The sequence below is a fragment of the Drosophila sechellia genome, chromosome 2R (genome assembly GCF_004382195.2).
Source record: "Drosophila sechellia strain sech25 chromosome 2R, ASM438219v1, whole genome shotgun sequence".
NCBI lineage: Eukaryota > Metazoa > Arthropoda > Insecta > Diptera > Drosophilidae > Drosophila > Drosophila sechellia.
The window spans coordinates 4597729-4623281 of record NC_045950.1 but is presented as its reverse complement, the minus strand read 5'-3'; the positions used below and the strand labels follow the sequence as shown (position 1 = coordinate 4623281).

The 25553-nt window shown below is 45.7% G+C and overlaps 6 protein-coding genes across 7 annotated transcripts in view; 4 read left to right on the top strand and 2 right to left on the bottom strand.

Moving 5' to 3' along the window:
• The window catches only part of LOC6608169 (alpha-protein kinase 1), a 67504-nt gene that overhangs the window by 30933 nt on the left and 11018 nt on the right, over positions 1-25553 (bottom strand). For both annotated transcript variants that reach the window (XM_032716905.1, XM_032716906.1), the window contains exon 2: positions 16112-16905. In XM_032716905.1, the coding sequence (XP_032572796.1) occupies positions 16112-16867 (756 nt within the window). In that variant the 5' untranslated portion in view covers positions 16868-16905. The remainder of the gene's footprint in view (positions 1-16111; positions 16906-25553) is intronic.
• Positions 2-1185, top strand: LOC6608162. Its single transcript, XM_002032871.2, has one exon. The coding sequence runs from the start codon at positions 140-142 to the stop codon at positions 995-997; it is 858 nt and encodes a 285-aa protein (XP_002032907.1). The 5' UTR covers positions 2-139; the 3' UTR covers positions 998-1185.
• Positions 1259-2142, top strand: LOC6608161. The gene has a single exon (XM_002032870.2). The coding sequence runs from the start codon at positions 1455-1457 to the stop codon at positions 1977-1979; it is 525 nt and encodes a 174-aa protein (XP_002032906.1). The 5' UTR covers positions 1259-1454; the 3' UTR covers positions 1980-2142.
• LOC6608160 lies at positions 2324-3292 on the top strand. The gene has a single exon (XM_002032869.2). The coding sequence runs from the start codon at positions 2395-2397 to the stop codon at positions 3268-3270; it is 876 nt and encodes a 291-aa protein (XP_002032905.1). The 5' UTR covers positions 2324-2394; the 3' UTR covers positions 3271-3292.
• On the top strand, positions 3330-4995 carry LOC6608159. Its single transcript, XM_002032868.2, has one exon. The coding sequence runs from the start codon at positions 3560-3562 to the stop codon at positions 4943-4945; it is 1386 nt and encodes a 461-aa protein (XP_002032904.1). The 5' UTR covers positions 3330-3559; the 3' UTR covers positions 4946-4995.
• On the bottom strand, positions 4971-12937 carry LOC6608158. Its single transcript, XM_032716909.1, has one exon. The coding sequence runs from the start codon at positions 5857-5859 to the stop codon at positions 4993-4995; it is 867 nt and encodes a 288-aa protein (XP_032572800.1). The 5' UTR covers positions 5860-12937; the 3' UTR covers positions 4971-4992.

Below are 25553 nucleotides of genomic sequence, written 5' to 3'. Positions count from 1 at the left end.
CCATTTATTTAAGGGTTCTTCAACAAAGAGTATGCGGTAACTTAGTGAGTGACCTAGTATTCCCGGCCTAGTAACTCACAAGTTCGACAGCTTTCAAAAAATCATTAGGCCAAATCGAAATTTTCCCAAAATTTTAGGCATGCAGTCAGCACTGTGGATCTTTTGCAGACAAGGTTTCAGGAGCTTTGCCACTAAGACACAAGGTTTCAGGAGCTTCGCCAGCAAAGTGACCTACCACGCGGATCCGCCATGCCAGCCTGTCGACCCTTTGTGTCATCATGTTCCAAGCGGGGGATGCGTGCAGGCCAGGGAGACGATCAATCTCAAACTGCCACATGAGAAGTTATTGCAGCAAGAACGCGACCAAAAGAAGGAGAGGAAGTGCTGTGTCCTGCGATCGGCAGCCAAAAATCCCTGCGTAGGGATAAGACGACCCAAAGCCCCTAAGCCGGAGGAGAAGCCATTTCGTTCGATGTGGGAGCCACCTTGCAGGGCGAACGAGCAGCCGTTCTGCAAGGAAATGCTGCCCCGCTTCGATGCGATCTACTACCATCCCTCGAACAAGTGCCGCTGCTACCAACGCACCTGGGTGGAGTGTTCACCCGTTAAGCAACGGCTCAAGAAGGTTTGCTGCCTGGACGCCATCGAACCTCCAGAGATTCTGTACCGGATCAGGCCGCCCTGCCCAGGAACTTGCCCAATCAACTATACGGCTCGCAGGCTTCTCTGTGAGGATGCAGAATGGAAGCGGGACCCAACGAGAAAGTGTCCGAAATTCTTTCACCCCTGTTGCAAGCTGGCTCGCTGCAATCCTCGCTGCTCCAGAGGCAGAAAGCCCACCCTATGCACCAAGTTACGAGCTCCATATCCTTGTTACTCAGAAAAAGTAAGAGGGAGAAGACCGCTCCGAAAAAGGGAGTGCCTTTGCTTGGAGACCATCCCGAAATGTATAGCTCTTGCGGAAAGACTAAGACGCGATGGGTTAAACCTTAAGTGATAATCCTAACGATACACGTAGAAGTGCAAGTTGAGGGTCTGGCTTTTAAAACAAAGTAATAGATACAAATATATGTTTCTATTAATTTGCTTTAGCGGTCAGGTCTCCTATCTTAATAAAAACCATGGAAATTACTCAATAATATGGCATACAAAATTTAAAATTGAGTCTAATAATAAAGCATATAATAAAAATTATATTAAATTTATTTTTGTGGCTTTTTTTCGTACCTCTAAGAAAAATTATGATTTTTTCTATTTGACATCAAGGCCACCAACGCCATTGAAGTCATCTATAAAATGAATCGATTATTTCGGAGTGACCCATTTTTTAATCAAGCAACTGGCTTCCAAATCGAACGTTTCCATTTAGATACCCAACACAACTTCACGCAGACCGAAGCATTCAGGGAAACTAAGCAGCAGAAGAAGCCAGCGAGAACTGGTGAGGATCTGAGATGGGTACCTCTGTATTGGCCACGATGTGTGCCGAGCGCCTGACCAAGCTCCTCGTCCGCTACTCCCGTGCTCAGCCTCCCGTGGGACGGAATCAGTCCCACTGCGTGGATAATGTGCTAAGTCCTTTGCCAAGGAGCGAAGCCACTACCGCCTTCCTGAAACCAATGAACGCTGCTGGCCAGGTCCATCCCCCATTGAAGCCCGCCAACAAGTGGCAGCCGATGGGTACCATCACGAGCATCGGACAGAGATTCCAACGGGAGGCCATGGATGAGATTTGTGCTAGGGCCAAGGACCGCCTGCTGCCAAAGACCGAACCGCAACGCTTGAACTTCTCTAGAAATCACGCCCTTTTCCCCAACAAATCAAGAGGCCTTGAAGATTGGAAGAATCCGGGGAGTGGGCGGTACTCAGCTCCATTTGTCAGCCTTTTCCAGTCTCCGAACTGTCCTAGTTTGCCAAAGAAGTCGTTTTCTCATCCGCTTGCCTTCGATCGTCAAAAACTGTATCGGGACTGCTATTAACAAAAAAAAAATTGGATAGTTCTCGATCCTGATGCCAAACTCATACGCAGACCAATTACTGCACGCGCATTTTAGCGTAGTGATTGGGTTGCACTTGAGATTGGCAACAAGGGTCCAAGATTCTCCACAATTCGACGTATTAAAGATGTAATGTGTTAAGTAATAGTCTTTTTAATCATTGGCCTATATACGGAGTGAAGTCTGGTTATGAATACTGTCAAATGTATTCCGCAGCTTAATGTTGTAGTCCAAATTAGGGTCTTCCGAATAAGAAGCACACATAGAAATTGACTGAAAATGTTAGGTGACAACCCTATATGAGAAACTCAATATTTAGCTCTTAACCTCATACTTATTCATTCGTTTCGGCAACACTTCCTCTGCGAGAAGGAACTCAAATTTAAGTTCACCAGCCATGCTCAACTCTTTGGCCAAAAGAATTGTGCTGATGCCCAGCCTTATAGCACTGGAGGATACGTGTCGATCTATTCACGTTACCGCCTTAATGGCGAGGATGGGTAAGGACTTCTGTCCCGTGAGTGAGGTTCCCGACTGCAAAGTGGTGAAGAAGCGACCTGGCAGTCCCACGGATCCACCAGTTCGTCCTTGCAGCGAGGAGGGCTGCACCCATCCGCGGTACTCATGTTGCGTGAGTACCGGCATTTCGGCGAATCCATGCGCTGATCCGAGCAAGAAAACCAAGTTCGTTTCGATGTGGAAGAGCTACAAGGATGAAGATACTAATCGGCCGGAAGCTATGTGGCACTACCCGGAGGAGTGCTGTCCGAAGTGTGAGGATACGCGATTTGACGTTCTGTACTACACACCGTCGGACAAGTGCCGGGAGTTCCAGCGCACCTGGTGGGAATGCTGTCCGAAAATGGTACCGAAGCGGGTCTGCTGCTGGTGCGACGCCATTCCACCGGAGGTCCTGCGGCGGGATTTGCCCATCTGCCCGCGATCCGCTTGTCTCGCAGAACACGAAAGGAAGCGCTATAAGTGCCTAAACAAAAGGTACAAGGGTTGCTTGCGCGTCCGTATGCCGTGTTGTCGAACCGCTCGAATACCGCCCGATTGCAGGGCATTCCCCGGTCCTTCCGATTGCGAGAAGATCAAGTGCCCGTTCCCGAGTTACTCCGAGTGCGTTCAGGAGGATCCCGCTGTTATCCCAACCCGGCCACCAGAGTGTGAGTGCCTAAAAAAGGCGTCTCAGTGCGAGCAGATCCGACGAGGACGGCACATGGAAAACAACAACATAAGCATCTGGCCCTGTACTTCCAGGGGAACATGAAGTCCATAGTCGAAGGTTATAGTAACTCTGGTCTTCGCTGGAATTTCTGAAACACCATATGTAACAGAAATTCCAACAGAGACCAAAGTCCTCACCGGCAAGCCCTTCTTCACCAGAAATCACAAACTTGTATTTATGATTTCTGGTGGTAATGGGTGTCCCTGTGGAATCCCCATCCCAGCAACCCAACGGAAAATCTGTCAGTTGAAGTACATTTAATATCTCATTCAATTGGCATTCGGAACCCTGTTTAAAATTCAAAATTCTAGGCCTCGTTCAAAATTTAAATATGCCTCGCCTCTCGGTTTTCTGCGGACTATCGCGTAGAATCATCTGCTCCAGCACAGCTCACCGAAATCTTTGGCGACTCTTGTCCGACAGTTCGGATTCGACCATTATCCCACACGTATCGGACAAAACGGAAAATAATGTGAAGAAATTCAAAAAGGAAACGCAGGTGGATCACACAAGTCACCTATTTGTGTGGCCGGAGGCGAAGGACGAAAACGTTCACCATGTTACAGAGAACAAGGAGGATAGCAATGACGATATAACTGCATCGTGGGGCTGGAAAAATGACGAGCTTGACGTGGAGCAATTGGCAGGACTACCAAGTCCTAGTGAGGTGGAGGATCCATACCGGCAGCCAATCAATGAATCTCAGGATGATCAGTTGCAATTCGCTGACGGAGACCAATCAGGAATTCAAGAAGAATTACAATTCGCAAGAACGCGCTCCCTGCGAGAACAGCTCGCCAAGAATCAGGAGTCCCAAGAACCATTTACCAGCTTTGAGAAAACTTCTCTCACATCCGTTCGAAAGAATGTGGACTTCATGATGCAAGAGCTTAGTCAGATTTCACTTATTCTGAATACTATGGGAGGAGGTGAAAAAACAATGGGAATGATTAACTCTGAGCCGGAAGTGGCTTCCTTTGCACTCAACCAACCCAACATAAGTGAAAGTTTGGATCATGAGGAGGAATCAAATCAGTCAGTGGATAGTGCAAGTTCCCATCAATCTCAGCTAGATGTTGCAGATTCTATGCATTCGGAGGTAGGCAGTGCGTTATCAGAACCATCTGGATTGGGTGATGTAGAGAACCTAGATCATAGCGAGAGTTCGAACCAGTCTTTTGATTCTGAACTAACGAGGGATGTCACCGATCAACTTAAAATGGATCACGAGATGGAAGCAAATCAGTCTTTGGATTCTGAGTTAACCGGTGAAATGTCTAATCAATCTAGTTCGGTAGTTTCTGAGGGTTCGATATCCGAGGAGGACATCGGGGAAGAGCTGAAATCTCACGAAATCGACCAAATTGTGTCCAGCCCTTCAAAAACAAATGAGAATACTCCCAAGACTGATGACTCGCAGGACATTCAGCCTAAGGAAGCAATACACACCTACAGGCCCTTTAAGACCATCGAAGTTCCTGCCAAGGAGCCCACTAGTAGCCTTTGCACCGAGTCAATTGAAGAGCAGCCCTTGAACCAGGAACCCCAATTCGCCACAGGTACCCATTTGGATAAAGATGGGTACAAAGTTTCTGCTCAGCTGACCGAGTCCGAGTCCCGTCTTCTCATGCGCATGGCTCTGAAGCAGGCTTTAAACGATCTGGAGTCTGGCCAAAGCAAGTACAAAGCAACAATTCTGGAGGCTGAAACCGAGTAATACAAGAGCACCAATGACCAAAGAAATAAACTTATAACATTTAAAACTTATTTTTTATTTTTATCGTTGTCCTTATCTTTCTTCTTACCCTTGCCCTTATCCTTCTTACTCTTATCATTTTTCTTTTTCTCGAGCATGGCTTTCCTCGCCTTCTTGGCCTTCTTTATGGCACTGGGACAGACGTGGTTCTCACCATGAATTTTGACCCACTGGCGACCCCGCTCCGCTTCGCAGAGGCTCAGAGGGAATCGGCACTCGCACTCCCGAGGTCGAAATGGTCGCTTGGCCAGCTTAGGCTGCTTACAATCCGACCAGCAGGGCATAGGGGCACACAGCCTGCGGCAGCAGGAGGGCGTCTTGGCCGCGTGGCATCTGGGCGGACGACGTCCTGGCACGCAGCGTGCCAAGGGAGCAAAATGGGGACAGGGTCCTGTGGCTGCGGCGCTGAGCGTTGTCCGCTCGCGCCTCTTGGCCACCCGACGGGCGGGGCTCAGAGCCTCCAGCTTGTCGTAGGCGCAGATTATCTTCTTGCGGATCATGAACTTGGGACACTCCACCCAGTGGCGCTGGTAGGGACCGTCCTTGCACGAGGGTCGGTAATACATCTCGTCGAACGAGGGCAGTGGCTTGGTGCAGTTGGGTTCGCAGCACAACTCATTGGATCGGCTGACCACGAAGGGATACGGCGGAGGCAGGTTCTTCGGCGGATCCCACATCGACTTGAACTTATCCCGTTCGGCGCAGAAGGCGGCCGGAACGCAGTGCGTCCGGACCTTGCATTCTCCCTTGGCAGAAGGAGGCTTTGGTGGAGATGGTGACGATGGCGGCTTCGGTGGACTTGGAGGCTTTGGGGGCTTATTCGAGGAGCCGCTCTGACGTGAGCTGAAGCCCCTTAATAGGGAGGACCAAAACATTAGCCAAAACTTTTAATGAAAATGGAATTTTGACAATTTTGTGTACCGTAAGGCCGTTACATGAATCGCTAATTTAAAATTTCTTGCTTCGTAGTCGAAATTTCGATCGAGGCCTGCTGGACGAAAAAGAGCTGGTCGAAAATTGGAGAAAATCGGAAGAGGGTCCTGTCGCACACATTCACTTCTCCTGCAACTCAACTTCAATGCAACGGCGACAGGCAACACAAAATTGCAAACAGCGGACTGCGCATGTTTAAATTTAATTGAACATTTAGCCAAATTAAAATGCATTTTATTACGCAGCCGCCGTTTCTGGCCTGGAAATGCAAAACAACGCGCGCCCAATCAGCCAGGCCAAGTCAAGTAAATCCAGCGGAGTTGGCCATACGCGCAGATAGACGGAGGCAAAGGCAGGCCACACTGGGAGAAATACAATAAACATATTAACTAATGTTTCCAGAATTCGTGTATTTCCTCAGTTTAGATTACCAACTCAAGATACATCCATTCACGATGATATACAAACAGTTACAAGAGTATTGAATGTATACTATTCGTCCCTGTTGATTGCAATTTTTTCGAGTGTAAAGACACAGGCACGGCCATATCGAAAGACGCTGACTGGGCCTAGGCACGCAACGGTTATTCAGTTTTGTCGGTTTTTCGATTTGGCCTTAAGTTGGCTAGGCAGTGCCTATGCGAAATTTGGCACAGATTCGCGGCAGATTCGAAGCTATTCGGCTGGGATCGGATCGGATTTTGGATTGGACCGAGGCGGAACTGCGAGTTGCAAACTGGTTGGAGACAGGCCTAGCAAGCATGCGTTCTGCAATTGTTTAATAGCCTAATTAAGTGTGTGAGCGAACAGGTTGGCCAGGCCGGGAAAGTCGGAAAATCGGAGAATCGGAAAAGTCGGGCATATGCAAAGCCAAAGGAGCAGAGCGACTGTCATGCTTCACCAAGAGATGTGATGTGAAGTGATGTGACGGGACAGTGACTGCCATGCGGGTGGTTTGTCAGCTGCTAATGCCAGTCTGTCTTTATTTTCCTCTTTCTATTTTTTGCTCCTTGTTCTGGCTTGCAATTACATTTGGCTGTTAATTGCATTATGCATATTTATGGAAGCTCTCCGGCTGCAGCTCCTCCCCCGGCAATCGAGTTAGGTCCGGAGCAGGATCGGGAGGCAGAGCTGGGCCAGGAGCAAGGGAAGCAGACGGATCCGGCGACAATGCCGGCTCATTAGCATACATCAGCGCGTTAAGCTCGGAGCGAGTGTCTGACTGAGTTACGACCAGCTTTCCACTGTCTGCAGCTGCCGTCATCATCACCATCGCCATCGCCATCATCATCATCCTCGTAGCCATCGTCATCCAGTGAGTGGCTTAGTGGGTGTTGCCCTCTAATTTAAATTAAAATATGAAAAATACTCAACGAGTGAAAAGGGGTTTGGTTGCGAACAAAAACATCACGCTGCGAAAACTGAGAAACGTGCAGAAAAATCAAATCTAAAATAGCTGCTGGACATGGCATAATCAAATTGTGCGCACTGGGAGAGTAGGGAAAATCATATTTGCCAGGAGATTGTTGTCGCTGTGTGTGCATCTGCAACTAATTATATTATTAAGATTTAAGCAGAAGCATAAATTCTGCATTTCACAGATAAAAAGAAACAAAAAAATATAGAATAGAACTATGGCACATAGAAAGTTATATCTTGTATTTTAGGCACTAGCATAGAATCACCACAAATTATAGAATTTGTTTGCTATTAAAGTATCGTATGCTTTTAGCATTGATCATAAAAAGTGCCATCTGTATATCCCACACACTGAATTCCTGGCCTGAATTACTCTTCACTGCTTTTGCTCGCCAACACCCAAAGTATTTTCTCTGGAATGTCCAAAAGCCATGCTCTCAGTCGAAGTTTTCTTAGCTCATAAGTGCGTGGGGTTCCTAGAAGTGGCGGAGAAAGCTGAGCGACTTGGCTAGGAGACATTCGGCCAAATGGAACCTTATGCTCGCCTGGTGGTCATAAAAGCTGCGACGAGAGAATGCGAGGATGCCGGAGAGGAAGTTGCTGGCACGGAGCAGAGCACGCGAGCGTAATTCGTCCAAATGGCCATAATAAATAAATGTGCCATTAGCCCGGTCGCAAAGTCCGCCTAAATCTACACATGCAGAAATACTAGACGGCATTCGTATATCAATAAGCCAACGGGCGGACGAAAACTTTCTAATCGCAGTATAATTGCAGGGGACCATCAAAAAATATTCGTAAACCGCATTAAGAAAGAAAAAAGGTGGGGAAAAACACGCAGCATTAGCCACAACTAACATGACATGCGCCAAATTATGCTGCCAATTTCGCAGGTGGGGAGCGTAAGTCATGCAAAGCGAACAGCAGCTTATGATTGGGAAACGCTGGTAATCAGTTTGTTAACACCCGGCGACAATTAGCGACTGGGTTAAGTGCTTGGCTATATTGGACCATAAGCCAATTGCCGTCGATATAAATTCACGGAAATTTACTGGACAGCCGCTCGCACGACATTAGCATAATTAAGTTAACTTGAGGCGAGAACGGGTTTCTCTGATCCGCAGATTGATACTTCTGCTCATTGGGGGGAGACTATCTCCGATCGCCGAGCGAAGTTGCCAATGCCAATTAGGCCGGCCCTAATGCCGCCCGGCTCCACCCAACCTATGGAAACAGGATTGCGTTCGGGAGGAGAAGGGCATTGTTTAATTGAAATAATTACACATTAAGTGCATTAATTATTTTCACTTGCATGCAAACAGCCAGGACGCCTGCAAGTCGCCACTGCGCCTTTTGCCTTCTGCCTTTCGCGTAATTATTAATTTAAGCCATTCGACGACTCCGCTGGGTATCGTAGGCCATTACGGACTACAACTCCGGGCTGCAACATCGCGCCACATCGCGCAACATCGGCACGACATCCACTTGCAACTCGTTTTGTAGCCGCCGTTAGCTTAGGTCATAATTATAAACGCAAAATCATAATTAAAGTGTATTTAGCCGGACTTTGAAATATGCTTCGACCGCCCCCGAAGACACAAGTCAGGAGGAGGCAGGTGGAGGCAGGTGGAGGCAGGTGGTCCGGCGGGAGTCGGTAATTAGCCGGAATACGTCAGCTAATGTCGGGGGTATCTAATCGATGGCGTGGCATGGAATAAATATTGCTAGGGATAGCTTAGTAGCTATATATTTCATACTATAAAATTAACCACAATCACACATGTTAATGCTAAATCATTCATCAACTATACTCGTCTTCAGAATATATCCTATATAAATATTGTATGCAAAATATGACTGTCTTTATCCTCATACAACTCATTTTGGTTGTGGAAAGGGGTCAATAGCTTTGGCCAATCACCAAAATACATATATCCTCAATTTACTGCCATCAGTCTCCTGTTTGGCCGTCGCCTTCTCAACTAATTTAAGCATACAATACCCAAATTAATTACTAAAACAGGTTAAGTTGGGCGCATAATAGCCGTCTATGCAGCAACTGCTGTTCTGCTCCCGCTTCCGTCGCTGTTGCTCCTGTGGATCTCGTCCTGTCGATGGATGTTGCTCCTGCACCTGTCGTTCTTGGCGCTTGAATAATTATTGCAGTCAACTACTGTTCGGGTCCGGTATCAACCGGCACTGGGTCTGGCTTTAGCTTTGGCTTTGGCTTTCGGTGCCCTCCCAGCACGTCAATTGTTTCATTAGTTACCCTCAGCGCCGACGAGCTTGTTCGGCGGACAGCCCGGCGTATGTGTAATGTGGCAAGGAACGTGGACATCGGCGGGGGTGCCGCGGGTATGCAAATAGAGTGCGGAATATATTTACTAATAACTATTTTACCTTAGCGACATGTGTCGCGCTCACCAGCGGAACCACATTTGCGTTGTCCCTTTTTGGCCGAAAGTTTTGCGTCAATATTTTTGACTTGTGCGCCTCAAAGGGGCGGGCGTTGGCCACGCCCACTGTTTTTTCCAACTGTGTCGCATATGTCAGCTGCTCCTCTCATAATTTATTGAAGCACATAAATTTCACTTAATTGGCAGTGCCAATAATAAAGCACCAACAGGGAAGACTAACGATGAGACCAACAAAGTTTTGAAAGTCCTTTTTCCATCTCCCTTGTTTTTCCACATGCATATTAGTTGCAATTATTGAGTGGACTAATTACTGAGTTGAGTCAGTGACTTACTAACAGGAATGTTTTGCCACAAATGGCCAAGTCCCAAGTCCCCAAGTGTTCCTTTTTTCCGTTTTCCTTGAGGTATCCAGTACTCACCCACCCACCAGGCAGGCGCGCTCATTAAACAAACAAAATCGGCCACAAAACTCGTTGTTGCCATTGTTATTTCTATTTTTATTATCTATGCCACACCCAATGCATAGAGTAGAAAATTATGCATTTTTCTTGGAAATTTTCTATGCCATCTGCGGAGTGCATCTCGGCCGCCCTCCTCTTGCCCCTCTTCCTCCACCGCCCGAGCTCATAATAAACGAATTAGCGCCTTTGGCTAAATGGAAGTAGAATGCAATTTCATTGCAATTATCAAGTGGAGGAGACTGACTCCTCCTTCCACTGCCGTCCTCCTTTGCATGGCTGGGCTAAATAAACAACCCGGTAAGAGTTCGACTTGGACTGGGACTGGGACTGCGACTGGGTTTCGGACCTGGTCCCCGACTTGGACTTGCACTTGGACTTGGCCCCACAATGAGCACATAAAAAAATTAATGCTCTCCCGCTCGGCGAAACCATAAAGGTATGTCTGCTCATGGCCAATTTCTTTCGGGGCCAAAACGCAATGCTAACAAATAGAAAAATTATCGCAATTGTGGCATCTTTTTTATGTTTTCAGTTTTCCAGCTTGTCTTGTGGGTTTTTCCTTAAGCCGGAGCGAATGTGCATTTAATTTGTGACGCATTCAAACAAATGCAGGGAGGAAAATTAATGCGACCACAAAAATAGAATTTATAATTTAAATTTTTTGCAAATATTAAATTGCAAATAAAAGAAATATCTAGCATATAACACTTAAAACAACCGGACGACGATAGTCGAAATACTTGTTTTCAATATATATTAAATTTAATATTTAATACTAGATTTCTTCTATCTCTTGCTAAAGAGATATGAATCTTCTTCTTCTCTGAATCTTGCTAAAGGAAAAACAAACCGGTCGATGAATCAGATGTAATTTAAAATAATTATTGTAAACATTTAACCTTAATTGGTTAATTTGTTCAAAGCTAAGAAGTTCTTGAAAGATTTTAAGCCCTATTTCCAAATAATATTCTCTGTGGACCTCAAATTGTCCCGCTGATGCATAAAACATCAACAATGCGATGCGAAACGATCCGGCCAATCCGACAGTCGAAAAGCGCGACTCGCTCCTCTCTCGGGAAGCTAGCCAACTTTTCGAGCATTTTGGCCGCAAAAGAAGCGCAAAATAAATGCCAAAACCAACAGCCACAATAACAGCGAGCGGCAACAATAACACAGGCAACAAATATTATGCCTTTTGGCAACGTTTTTCATACTGCGCACTCGACTTCCAGCAGGCAGTCGAAGCCACGAACTCCGAGTCCGAGTCGGAGTTGTACTCTTACAAACATGGTCATAATCACGCGTTAAATTAATGAGTTTAAATGCTATTTTTGGCTTTAACTATTGCACACACACACAGGCTTAATTGAAGCCAACTTGCGGCAGAGTGGAGTGTCTCAGTTTCAGTTTCGAGCTCGGATTCGGGTTCGATGCAATCCCCTCCCAGTCTCAGTTCCCCCGCAAATTATGAGCCACATACAGCCAAGTTCAGGCTCAGCTTTGGACCAACCGGCTTCCACCGCGACGGCTATATTAAATTTATTTTAATGCCAAACTCCTGGCCCAGCTCCGTTCCAGCCCGCTCCGCAGCAATCCGCTCACATGGCCAGTGGGCATGGTTTTTACATTTTCTCCCATGGAGGCCAAGTGGCCCAAATCGCGTTTCGCTAATTATTAACGATCCGATCCCTTTTCCTAGCTGCCAGGCCATTCGGACGGACTGCATCGATTGCTAAGGGCAGATGTGGGGTCAACCGAGATTTGGAACAATTTTCGGAGCCATCTGGCATATGACTAAGGAAAGGTTATGGAGCAAAATGGAAGTCAGTGTGATTCATATGCTAACGGATTCATAGGCTAGATACAAAAGTGAATCATCCAGAGATTTAGGGCATTAAAGCGAATTGCATTTTCTGGGACATCAAAAACATTTATTAAAAATAAAATAATAAAAATAATTAAATACTTAAATGCGCCTCAAGAGATAAATGTTAATATTTACACCGAGTAACAATCAATTATCACGCAATAGAAATTACCTTATTACTTATGATATTGTAAGCCACCACAACAGCAGTTCGTTCATGTTGTTGTCGGCAGAACGTCAGCCACATTGTTAATAATTTTTTAATACCACCATAATTAAGACGAAGGCAATTTGCAGTTTGCAATTTGCCATTTGCAGTATGTTTTGTTTTTTCCGCTCGGTTTTGCGTAAATGAATCGAAATTAAGGCAAGGAGTTGGGGTAGTTAGAGCCGGACAACGTCAAAATCAACTTGCCAGATACTTATTATATTGGCCCGAAGTCGCCTCTGATGATTATTGGCATTACGTGGACGTGCATAAGTTGAACTTACTACTGGCAATATAATTAATTTATACTCAAACTCTCTGACAATTTCAATGTTGCATGCAGCTGGCGCAGAGACGAAAGCCGCAAACAACCAGCTCGACACACAAATTGCTTGGTAATTTATTTGCAATTAATTTTGAATTAATTTCAACGAAAGACGAGCGAACAAAAACGGTCTGCAAAGGAATTTGGGTTGCGCTGTCTTGGCCAAGAGGCCCAAGAATTCGGGACTGCAAGCCGCATTGGAGGGAGTAGAGCACTTTATGAGGCCCCTTAAATGAGGGGTATGTATATACTCGTAATGTGTGAAAAGCTGATATGCCGCGAATCTAAAATATAACCGCTTAAAGCCGAGACACGGTCATTTATCAATGCATCCACCATTTAAATTAACCCCACACCCGACCCCCTTCCCCGTTTTGCTGCCGACAATGGGCCATCATCTTTGGCTCATTTGCAGTCAATTTAGCGCTCACGTGGTTAGTCATAAACATTTTTGCACAGAACATTCATTTAATAAGCAATTATTGCCTGCTCCTCTTTAAGACTCGTATTTTGTTCCCTGCCCGTTTGCTGTGTTGCATTTACGCGTCAAGACTTTCAACTAATTACAAACGATTTACATGCAACACAGCTGGGCGTACGCTAACCAGGGCCAAGAACATTGCAGCAAGAACCAGGCCATGTTTTCGCCTGCTGCTTGCTGCCTGCTCTCCGCCAGCTGAGTATCCAGGTCCGGATAATCCCGACCGAGCATTTGCAACATTTAAGCCAAAATGCAGAAACCGGTTGGCCGCTCCTCATCATCGTGGTCATCATAATCATCACGACATCAGTGCGGCCGGGGAGCGAGAAAAACACCCACGAGAAGGCGAATCAAATCCGCTTGGCACGCACGTATAGAAAGAACATGGATGTGCAGCTCATAGAACGCGCGGTTCATTGCGCATGCGCGACATGCTCCTCTTGGCCAGAAGGAGTGCACTTTGTGATCAGCTTATAATTAGCCAGGTTCTGGTGCGAGTGCCACATCCGTGCTCGACTTTCGCCAGCTGGCGACCAAAGGCCAAAGGCTTGGCCGGCGGACGGCGGCTCATTAGACGCCCATGAGTCACCCAGCGGGTTGGCTTTAGCCTACGGTCGGCTTTCAAGAGCTGCCGCCTTGGCCCCAAAATAAAAAAATGGAAAATGGCCAATGGATATAACTGGGTACAGTTGCGTAGTCAGTGGGTCCGCTTAGATCAGGCATCGTAATTAGCTGTAATATATCTCCGGACAACTCAAGTCCGGTTCGGTTAGAGTATTTTCGGGTATTTTAGCCGACATTTAATGCAATATAGTTGTTATTTATTTTTGAATAGATTGGATAAAACCAAATTGAAGGCATAAAAACATAAGAATAGGAACAGGAAATATAAGTAATGGTATTTAAGTATAATAGCTGGTTAATTTGGGAGATGCTTAACTTCTTAAGTCATTGAGCACATACAATCATTTATACTTGCTAATTAATGTGTGCATGTATAGTATACCACCAATTTAAGTTCGTTAAATTAACTTTTATTCTATTCCTGCACAAGTTGCGAAGAAAGTGTGTTAATTCGTTTCATTGGTTTCCCTGCAGCACATTAATTTTCAATAGATTGTACTTATAACTTTATTTTTTCCCCCGGCCTCTAATTCGATTTTTATTGCACCTGGATTTTCTTGTTTGGCGCTGCCAATAGACAATTTATTTCTCAGGTACACACACACACATTGTGTGTCGAGTGTGTGCGCTGATTATTTCGCGCTTATTATTTGCTGCCTTTGAGCTTGCAGCCTTTTCCTTTATTTTTTTGCTTAATTTTCAATAAATGTTGCGGCTTTGTTGCCGCTTGTCTCTCCGTCGCAGTCGATTACTCATTTGACTGCAGCACATAAATTTTATGCACTTTTCCATTTTTTCCTTTTCTATATTTTGATTGCTTTATTTTTATTAATTGCTTTTTACGGCATTTTGTTAGCAGCTAAGTTCGTACTCATAGTATCTCGCCGCCTGCGAGTGTGCGTGCTGTATCTGTTGAGCTGCTGATTGTGTCATTAGAGTGGATCGCATTCGACGGATACTGAGGCTGCGACAGAGACAAAGCGGCCAAAATGCCACGAAATGCGGTCGAAGAGATACTCGAGACCATGCGGCGAATTGATTTGCCATTAGAATTGGGTCAGCAGCAATCGGCGAGCGTTCGGATTTAATTGGGAATTTTAATGGGTAAATTACCAACACCATATTGGATATGGTAAGTGGATATGTCAAGGCGTGCTGGGGTTTCCTTTTTAGAGGGCGTTGTCTACGAGCCATTTTGCTTAATGTTTACTTGCACAGCTTATGTTAATTGCCTAGCAATTCAACAAATATATTTGTAAACTTTTATAGCTCAGAATCTTTGCATACCAGGGAATGGTAAATTGATAGTCTAATGTTTTTATCCCGTCGAAATGCTGACACACTTCTTCAGCTTGAAGAGCACTCAAAGCTGATTCCTTTAGTTTTCAAAACTCATAATTCAGTCATTTTTACGATCAGCCACAAGAATCGCCTAAGGTCCCCCAAGAATTATCCGAAATAAGCTCGAAAATAGAACTCGCATTGATCAGCGGATCGCTTGTTGTTCCCAATCGGGTTTCTTAGCTGATTCGCCACCAAAGTATTTGTGTGCCACAAGGCAACAAGCAACACAGAAACCCAAGACCGCCAGCAAAATCGAGCTGCGAACCAACGAGGACATGCGAATATTTTATTTATTGCTGACAATTGCACAAAAGTTTTTTCCCTTCTGTGATCGGTTTTTTATGGTCATTAAAATTGGGACAAAAATATTTTGACCGCGCTCGAAGTCAACGTTTTTTTGTTTTTTTTTTTGGTTCTGAATTCTGAAGCTTTGTTCTGGTTGCTCGTTTTGTTATTGGGCAATTCTAGAGCACGCCGGCCTGCGGCAAGAGTTTGAGTTCTGTGTCGCCGATTTGCCCTTGATTGGCCAGGTTGCAACATTCTGCGGCCGCTGGCCGATCGAGCTGATTAGTCGGTTCCAAGGCGGCGACTAATTAATGACTTCGCATGCTAATTAAAAGCGCGCAGGAGAAACCCCCACGTGAGTCCCAAAGGAAACGAAATCGCCACTCGGACAAATTTCTAGACGAAACCAAAGACGAGAACAAGGGTATGGGAAACCCAATCTCAGGGGTGCCTTCTAACTCAACCCTTAAGGGACATAAGCTAATATTCTGGGAGAAAACAGGTTCATATCGATTCTACTAAATTATATATATAAATTATAAGGATTAACGAATTCCATTTAAGGTGAAGCTATCTAGTTATGTGAGCTTATGACACCTACTGATAATTATTAAAAAATTAAGTTTATTTGCATTAAATTCAAATCTTTTCTTAACTATTATTTTATGATCCGAGCTGATTCGGTTTTATTTTGACCACTATCGCTGCAGTTGCTCAGCCTGAAATGGGTAATGCATGGATTCAGCAATGCTGTTCGACTCACCGACTCGGTTTTGATGTTGAGCGCCAGGACGTGGGAGGAGCTGTTGGAGGAGGCCGACGGCGGTGAAGCGGGCGCCGCTCCGCTGCACGGCGACTTGGCGGCAATGGTGGAGGCGATGGCGTTCAGCGGCGAGCGGCTGCTGGGCAGCGGACTGGCCTCGCGGAGCGGACTGCTGCCCGCCCCCGCCCCGATGCCGATGGCCATGCCCAGGCTCTGGGAGTAGGGCGATACCGGCGACTTGTTGGCATTCGTGGAGCAGTTGGAGGGCACCACGGCGGCGGTGGTGCAGCTGGTCAGGGTGCTGGTGGCGGAGCTGGAGGATGACGAGGATGAGGAGCAGGACGACGACGAGGAGGAGCTGCTGCTGCTGTTGTTCGCACTGCTGCTCTTGTTGCATATCATGGCCTGCATTTTGGTATTGTTGTTATTGTTATTGTTGTTGCCGCTGCTGCTGTTGTTATTGTTGTTGTTGGTGGCGTTGGCATTGTTATTGTTGACACTTGCCCCAGCACCGGGCATCAGGCTGCCATCGCAGAACTCGCGCTTCACAATGTTGCTGCCGTTGTTGCTGGAGTTGGCGGTGTTGCCGCCTATGTTGCTGCTGGTGTTGCCGCTGCTGCTGCCGCCGCCGGGTGTCGCCCCAATGGCCGCCTCACATGGCAGCACCGTGCCCAGCATCTTGTCTAGCGTTGTGTACTGCGACTGTGACGTCGTGGATTCAGCGGCACCGGCGGAGTCCTCGCAGCCCTCGGCCATGTCACGTGTCACTGACCCGCTCGCATCCTGGGCCACTCCTGCAATGGGCAACACAGAAGGGGCTTAAGTACCTCGGTGTGCATTAAATATTAAGCCTATTATGGGTGGGGGCTTTAAGGTGATGCGCAGGAAGGACTTAAGCGCAAGAATGCGTTGGCAACCGGCTGGATTGACTTTTATTTTATAAACCTTTTGATTTCAAAACTTTACACCTACTGAAGGAAAAGATGGCCAACTACTACATACCTTACCATTCCCATTCAATAATCACAATGTGGGTTATAAGAACCAGGATTAAAAAGAAACAGAATGCTGCTACCCTTTTTGGCAGTTTCAGCACTGTAAGAGTACGAGAGACCATTCAGAGATGCTAACTTCGCAATTATCTGATATCAACACAACTCCGTTTTACCCCTAAAATATCAAATGACATCTGGCCAAACTCCCCCTCACCTGCCACTCATTCCATTGGCAATCTACGTTGCCAACCCGATAGGGCCATCATAATTTAGAATTTACATTTATCGAATATATTTCGTGCACTTAAAACCCTTGCCCTGACGCATTAATTTCATTAATTATCCCTGTTGCCCGTCGGTTGACCACGGCAACAACGCACAAACAACAATGAGGGCCAAGATGCAAGGGGCTGGCGGGGGAGGGGGGCGAAACGGAGAACCCACACACGCCGCATAATTTTGCAAATGCAAAACGCAGACGGCGCTCCAGTCTGAGGCCATGTCCTTGCCGAGAAACGACGTTCTGCACCGGACAACAGACGACTTTTACCGCCGGAATTGTGAGGAGGGAGTTACACTCAAAGAATTGAGACATAAAGAAGTTATGCAACCGAAACAAACCCGATTTGAACATACTGCTACTGAGGAGAGTCCCATGAAGTCAGATGACTTTATAGATATGAAACCTACATTTCTTAGTCAGCATATTAACTTACTATTACCCCGATTTTCTTACTGTGTGGGAATCGGCTTGATGGACACAAAAGCCGGAGCATACGGGTGGCTTCTGCACAGGAGGGATGCAAGTTCGGTGGAATGTGGGTGGAGCAGTTGGGCGGTCTGCACATTCGTAATCGAAAATTTTACACCTACTCTGCATTATAATTTATACCCGAAGAGGGACAACTGACCAAAAGTGGCCGGGAAGGGGAATGAGGCGAACGTGTCTGGCAAGAAAGTTTTCCTGCATACAAGAAAACGGAAAATACGATGGGAAAAAATTAAGAGCGGGATGGAGAGGGCACAGAAAATGTAATGCCCGAAAATGTTGTTCAAGTGCATGGGGTAGGGGGAAAGTTATCCGGGAGAGATAAGGATAATAAGAAGGCGAATTTTCGAGAGGCGTGTGCACGCACCCTGTGCAAGGACATACCGGCAAAAGGACTCTCGTAATCGTCACTCAACTGAAATAGATTCCACTAAATGTCATTTCTTATGGGATCAGGACGATGGGACAAACTTCGGCCTAAGCTGCACCCAAAGGCGTCTAAATTTAGGCAACAATTTGCACTAAAGAGCTTACCTAACTCCAGCCCACAAAGGAAACATCAATGCCTATGCCTTGACGTTTGGCCCCAAAAAGGAGAGCCACCACTTCGTCCTGGCGAGGCAAGGAAAGGTCCTTCGTTGCATTGTCTGCAGGTCTACACAAAACGGGCGTTGATTTTAATGCATAATGCATACAGCTGGCTCCTGTCCCTTGCACTCCTTCCAGAACCCACAGCTCCCAACCTCGCAGGACCTTTCCTGTATGTCTGTGTGTGTGTCTGTGCCTGTACCCGTGTATGTGGGTGTGTCTGCAGCTGTAATAATGCAAGCAACTGCACTCGGAACTCAGAACTCGGAACTCGAGTCGCAGTCGGACTCGAACTTCTGCGGCTCGGATTCAGACCCTCAGTTTGCTGTTTCCATACACAGAGCAAAAATGCGTCCCTTTATCGAATTGCAAAGGGGACCTTCAACTATCTCTAATGATGCGACGACGCTTAACAATGTATTTTTTTAACTAAGCCACCAAACGGAAAAAGTGAGATGCTCCATGAGGCAAATATATATTATGATATATAATGATGTGAACCAATTATTTTTCCGAGTGCTCATTGTTTGTGTCGACGTTGGCCAGCCGGCAGCAGTCAACGAACGCACTTTTCCGGCCACATAGCCAACGCCGTAATGAGCCACATGAGGCGGGGAGTGGGAGATGCCAGGAAGGGGAAAGGATCTGGATCTGGATCGGGCGGTGGACAAGGAGGGGAAGGAGGCAAGGAAACAGGGGAACGGAATGCCAGGACTGTGCCTTGAAAGTTGGAGTGTGCAGGACATGCAATGCCAATGCCTGAGCCTGAGTCCGAGTCCGAGTATGAGAATGAGAATGAGCAAAGCTCCGTGTTGTAGATTTTGGCCAGGAAAAGGCTGGTTTTCGGGGGTGGTGAGAGGGCGTAATAATTAATTTCGTACGTTGCATGCAAATGTCTGGCCACCACCCCTGCGCACCCCATCTGGCATATGCATAAGAAGCAAAAACAATGCATAATATCAGGGGCAGCAGCAAAAACAGAGTGCACATCGGCCACATACAAAATAATTTCAAGCATGCGTCAACACAAAATGCCAAAAGCCTGCAGAGATGGAATCAAAGGGAACGGGAATGGCTCATGGCTCATGGCCCATGGCTCTCGGCTCTTGGCTCCTAGTTGCAAGTACAAGTCGGTGCAACATGTTGTGAAAGCAAATTGTAGCGACAAAATGTGCAGCCAAATTAAGTACAATTTGCTCATATTAAAGTCGGGCCAAATTACATGGAGCAGCAGCAACAACGGCAACATTTTGTCGCTTCCTGCGATCGCCGCCTGCCTCGAAATCTAATCAATAACCAGCAAACTAGTAGAATTTCATGTAGCACACTAAATAGCACGATTAATTATCGCCATGCTGGCAACTATAATTCAAATCAAGCCCGCTTCATTTTCAATGCACGCCAGCAACATGCCATCCGCAACGCAGTGCTCCTATCGACTTGCCAACGCATTACAAACCGGTCTAATTATACTCATTTTCTTGCTGCCTGCCACATGTTGCTGCTGCTGCGGCAACTGCTGCTGCGGCTATAAATTGCAATTTCCATGCAACTTTCTATCGCCGGTTAAGAAGCGAGCTGGAAAAATTTATCATTCAAAGCTGTCCCTCCATCTCCATGCTGCAAGCTCCATCTCCAAGCTGCATGCTCCATCTCCATGCGGCATGCTGCACACTCCAAGTTCCACCTGGATCGATCGCATATAGTCGTTTGGCGAGCGTTTTGTCTTCGACAGCAATTCGTAGGCAATATTCAAATTAATAAAATCATCAATAATTTCGCCCGGCCGGGACTGGCAAACATGTAGAACATGTTGCTGCTACGGTGCAGCAACTTGTTGTAATTAATAGTCAAACTAAATTGTAGCACACTTGCCATCATTTAGAGTTAGGAGCCAAATGTGGCACAAAGCAATTTTTGATTAGAAACCGGGCTCCCGACTCCCCGGCCAATGGACATCGATCGCCCCTCGGCCCGCAGACAACTTCATTTTTATGGCCAACTCTGGGGTTATTAAGTTTTTCTTTTGATTTGTAATTACCGCAAAATGCATATTAAATAGCGAACGCGACGAACTCGAGTGCCTCGGCCTTTGAGGAAGTGAATGGAGGTTGAGTCACTCGAAGGATAAAGAGATGGGGTGGCGGGGAGTTTTGGGCTGTTTTCGGCTGCTTATTTTAGCAGGGTAACCTGGCCAAAATAATCAATAATGCGCCGGCATTAAGTCATTGAGTTGAACTTATTTATTCACGCACACACACAGGGAGCATAAAAAGTTTTGCAACTTGGCTTTGTTGCTCCTGCTCGATTGCACTGTTTTTGGGGTTGTTGCTGCTTTTCCTATCGGGGGTGTACGGCCGAACGTGCAGTTTTCTTAAAAATTACACACGATTACACATGAAATACACCGGCTGATATATTATGGTAGGGCCAAGAGTTAGGGTGGAAATGGAAAGGGAACTTTAAGTTTCCAAGGTGTCGGAGGAACTGCGACTGGGTGTGTCTTCGAAAGAAATTTAAAGAAATTAACTTCGAAATAAGTATACAAGTACAATGGGTTTCATTATATAACTTAAATTGAGAAGCACAAAGCCCGGATGAATATTGAAAGATAAGAAACAGTGATTCGAATTGGTAATGATTCCATACTTATTGGATATACATATATGATTAAGATATGATCCAGTAAGTAAGTAAGTAAATAAGATTATGCAATGTATTTGTTTTTTCCGTTGAAAATTGATATTGGTCAGGATAAGCTTTGTTTCCATTTTACCACTGAAGGACCAAGAACAATGGGCACTTGCAATCCGGTCAGTGGACTACGGCCAACTGCCTTTCATGAGCGCGTTCCATTCATTCGACAGCCATTCTCCACTCAAATCATTAAAAAAATAATAATAATAATGAAATTTGCGTGATTCAAGCGGAGCACGCACTAGGCGATGCCAATAGCAGCAACAACAATCGCCGGAGGCGTTCTCAATACAACAGCAACAGCTACCATAAACACATGTGCAGTAAACGCCCCCGGAAAAAATGCAAAAAGCGGGAAAGGAAGTCAAAGTCAGGCCCGGTCGAAGCTGAAAAATCAACCCTCTCGTGCCGCGAGTCCTGGGTCCTTCCTGTGCCCTCTCACTCACACTCACACTGCCCAGACATTGTCCGTAATGCGCCGCGTAATGAGTTATTCGCATTTTTCCTGCTTTGTTTTGCGCAGCCGACGACTCCCCTGATCGCCCACATTTGGCGATTTTAATTCATTTAGAGCAGGAAATAATAATGGCAAATAATGGGGAGCACTGGCTTCGTAAAGGTGGAACTTTAAATTCCCTAAGGAGACCGTGAAACGGTGATCCTTGATATAACTTGACTAGAGTAAAATGGCTTCAAATTCATACCCCACTTCTTTATTGTTAAATGTGTGTTATTCTCCAAAATAAACGGTTTTTAATAGTTCTCAAGCCTGAATCGGAGAGATAATAGAAAGCTATCCAATGTCTCGAAACTAGACTTAAGATCGATTGTATCTGAAAATCACAGCTGATCACTATCCTCATGGTAAACATAACATTGCCATTCGCAGTACGTGTTTCTCCAGCAGCTGAGGGACTTAAACTCAACTTGAGCCAGTAACTTTATTAGCCCACATACTTGGTGCCGAATGCGGAATACCCTCGGCAGGGAGCTCCTCGCCTCGAGTGGGTCGAGAGTTGCATGTCCCGTTCCGTGCTGCAGTCGCATAATCTAGGGGTTACGAGGAGGTCTGGGAACGGGCGGCAGGATTGCACTCCGAGCCGCACACGACATCTAGACATGAGAGAGCACAAAACATAATTTCGCTAAATTAGCGAAAAACAAAAGAAATGCCAGGAGGAGGGCCAGATCCAGCTCCAGCTCCTGCTCCTGCTCCTGCTCAGTTCATTGCGGATACTTTCCGTTCGCGTTCGGTCTGAAAACTCCCCAATTGAGCACGCACCAAAATCATTTGCAGACTCGACTCCGGGGGTGAAGCGGTCATAGTCAACGTCTAAATATTTGGTAAAACGTAGAAAAAGAGGGAAAAAAATTGATTGAAACCTGCATTTTGGTGCCGGGCAGCGGACAACTAATTATAAAATTTTGCAACCCCCGAAACGGAGCGGAAACCCTTTTTGGCGAACTGCATGTGTCCGGGGTAAGTGATTGTGTACGTGCTCATTATGGAAATTTCTTGCTTTCCCAATTCCATTTTTTATTTCTGCAGCTCTGCGGCGGTGCAAAAATTAATGCAAAGACCACAGTCGGCGGAGTGGGGCGTTAATGACACGAAGCCGGAATGTGGGAGGGGACTCAGCGAGCGATTCGCTTGACAAAGGTTTATTGGGGCTTTGGCACATGCGATACGCGATTATAATTAGAATTTGGCTGCGGGGTGTTGCACTGCACATGGTCAAAAGCACCTCGTGCGGCATGACATGACCATTCCGAGGGTGGTTCTACTTATCTGGGGTTGTAAAGTGTTTTTATTCTGGCCGACGGGCAGAGTGTTATGGTAATCGAATTTTGAATCGATTAACCGGACAGCAGGCCTTCCACAGCGGGAGTAAGTCACTTAAAATGCCAGGCTTATTTGCGAGAGTTATTTCCTTGAAATCCCCAACGATTGCCTGATCTAAGCCCAGTTTTTAATCAAACATATCACATATTACAAAAAATTGGAGCGTAACTGTACTCTTAAAATTAAGAGCCTCATAAAAATATTGGCGAGTACCAATAAAACTACAGTCATAATCGATTACTTTTTATACTATTAAATACTGGTTTAAAATATTCAGTCGTACTCAAAAAATGTTTAATACGCATATTATTTTTATTGTCAATTAAATGTACAAGATTAGGTAAATTAAAATTGAGCAACTTAAGTACCATAAGCCTTAAGTGTGATATAAAAGTTTACCGATTGCCCGATTACCGATAACACTTTCAAATGCATCAAAATTCAGCCTTTACCATTACCATTTGCATACCCGTAAAATGCAGCTTTATAATGAGCTGCACAATGTGGAAAATCATCTAAATGGCCGCAGTCCACCGACTAAGTTGCATTCAAATTGAGTCTTTAAGCGCTTTATTAACCTCCGATAAAGTAGGACGCGGGCAGTCGGGGGAGTGCGAATCAAATCCAGTGTTGCACTTTGCATGTGCCCTTTGTCGAGAGCAATTAAGCGGAAGGAGACGGCAATATTGTGTGACTGTACCTGGCCGTCCGACTGCACGGTAATTTATTATTTATTTATAATAATTATTTATTTGCTTGACGCGGTCGCTTATTAAAAGCTACTTACAGCCCCACCAGCGAACAATGGGCCGGGCCATTAGGAGCCACCACTTCCATCAAGCCCCCCTTCAAACAGCCATATAACTTGGTCATAATTACTGCAAGTTGCAGTTTGCTCATTGCAAAAACATTCCACTTGATATGCCGGCCACGTAGCTGCACGCACCGCTCGCTAGATGGCGCTTGTATGGTATGGCATGTCATTTGTTTATGACAGCTAACCGCTCATAATCAAGAGGGGTTATAAATTCGCCAGAATATAAGCTGATTATAAGCTGATTGCGAGTGTGGGCGTGGGGCGGGGGTTTTTTAATTAACTTGAGTTAAGGGGAAAGTCATTTGCGGAGCCAATGGCTGGATAATGGCCGAGTTCAACTAAGATAAGGACTGTACTTATTAGTTCTGCTCTGCATGCAAAACTAGCGGATGGAAAACGCAGTCATCGCCGTTTGGAAGTGAAATTTTTGATTTCAATTGAAATAAATTTCCATTAATTTTTGTTAATTGTTGGTTAAGTGAAAGAGGGAGTGGGGGGCGAAGAAAGCAACAATCGTTATATTTGCTAATTGAGATTTGACCTGATGATATGGCGAAATGAGCACAACAATAATAACTAACGATGAGCGAAATTGACGTCAACGAAAAATTGTTGCTAGAAAGAAATTCTGTGAAAGTATGTTAATTAATGGAGAAGAAACAAGAGGCAAGCGGAATGCAAGAAGCTGAGTTTATACGCAACAATAATTGACTTTTATAGCGAATTTTAATTTTCCACATGGAAACTGGCAAAAGTTGCTCCGAAAAAATGTCAAACTAAAAGAAATAATACGATTTGTGTAGTTTTGTTCAATATAATCTCCAGATGACGTAAGTCGGTTCTTTTGCGTCATATCATATTTCTATATTGTAGGCACAAAAGTAGCTCCTAGCTGCCATAGATCCACTTCCTTGAAAGATTATAGTTTATATATCGGAAATGTAGATGAGGAAAATCTAGCTGATAAATGTAATTACTCTATGCAAGCGTTTTTATGGTTCTTGCCACACAACCTTCGATTGGGCGACGTAATCCACGTAAACCCATCAGCCGATTGCCTTGCATTCGCAGACACCTTTCCATTATGCAAAGGCCCATAACTAGATGCCTTCAAATCTGCCCAGACTTAAAGTGCTCCACTCCATGAGCAAATGGGCCTAGCGGCATTCGGCAGAAACCCACTGTGAAACAACGCCCAGCACTTGCCGCTCACGATCAGGATCCCGTCCCGTCACACTTGCCTGTAATTTGTGCCCAGAGTGGCAACAAAATCAAATGGCACGCATGAAATTAAAGTTTAGGCGCGCAAAAATTTATATGTGCGACGCCGTGTGCCAATTAATGTAAATTACGCGACGGCGACGACGGCAACACGACACCGACAACGGCAACAGCAATGGAAATTGCAACTGCAACTGCCACACTGCAGCGATATGGCAACGCCGCCGGGCCTCAAATGAGGCCCCCAAGGGGCGCACCACGCAACTTTTTGAAAGTGCACACAACAACGCCTGCAAGAAATTAGCGCCTGAAAACACACATTGTAAAATATTATTAAACGCGTCAATTTGTTGCCGTCAGTCGGCGACTCAATCTCGGGGTCTCATTAAGTGCGTGACGGCCCCGACTGATGCATAAATGCATGAGGCCAACTAAATCGGTCCGGGCCAACTGTACCTAAAACGTAGCAGATGGCGGAAAGCAAGTAGATCACTCGTTGTGGTTCCAGAAAA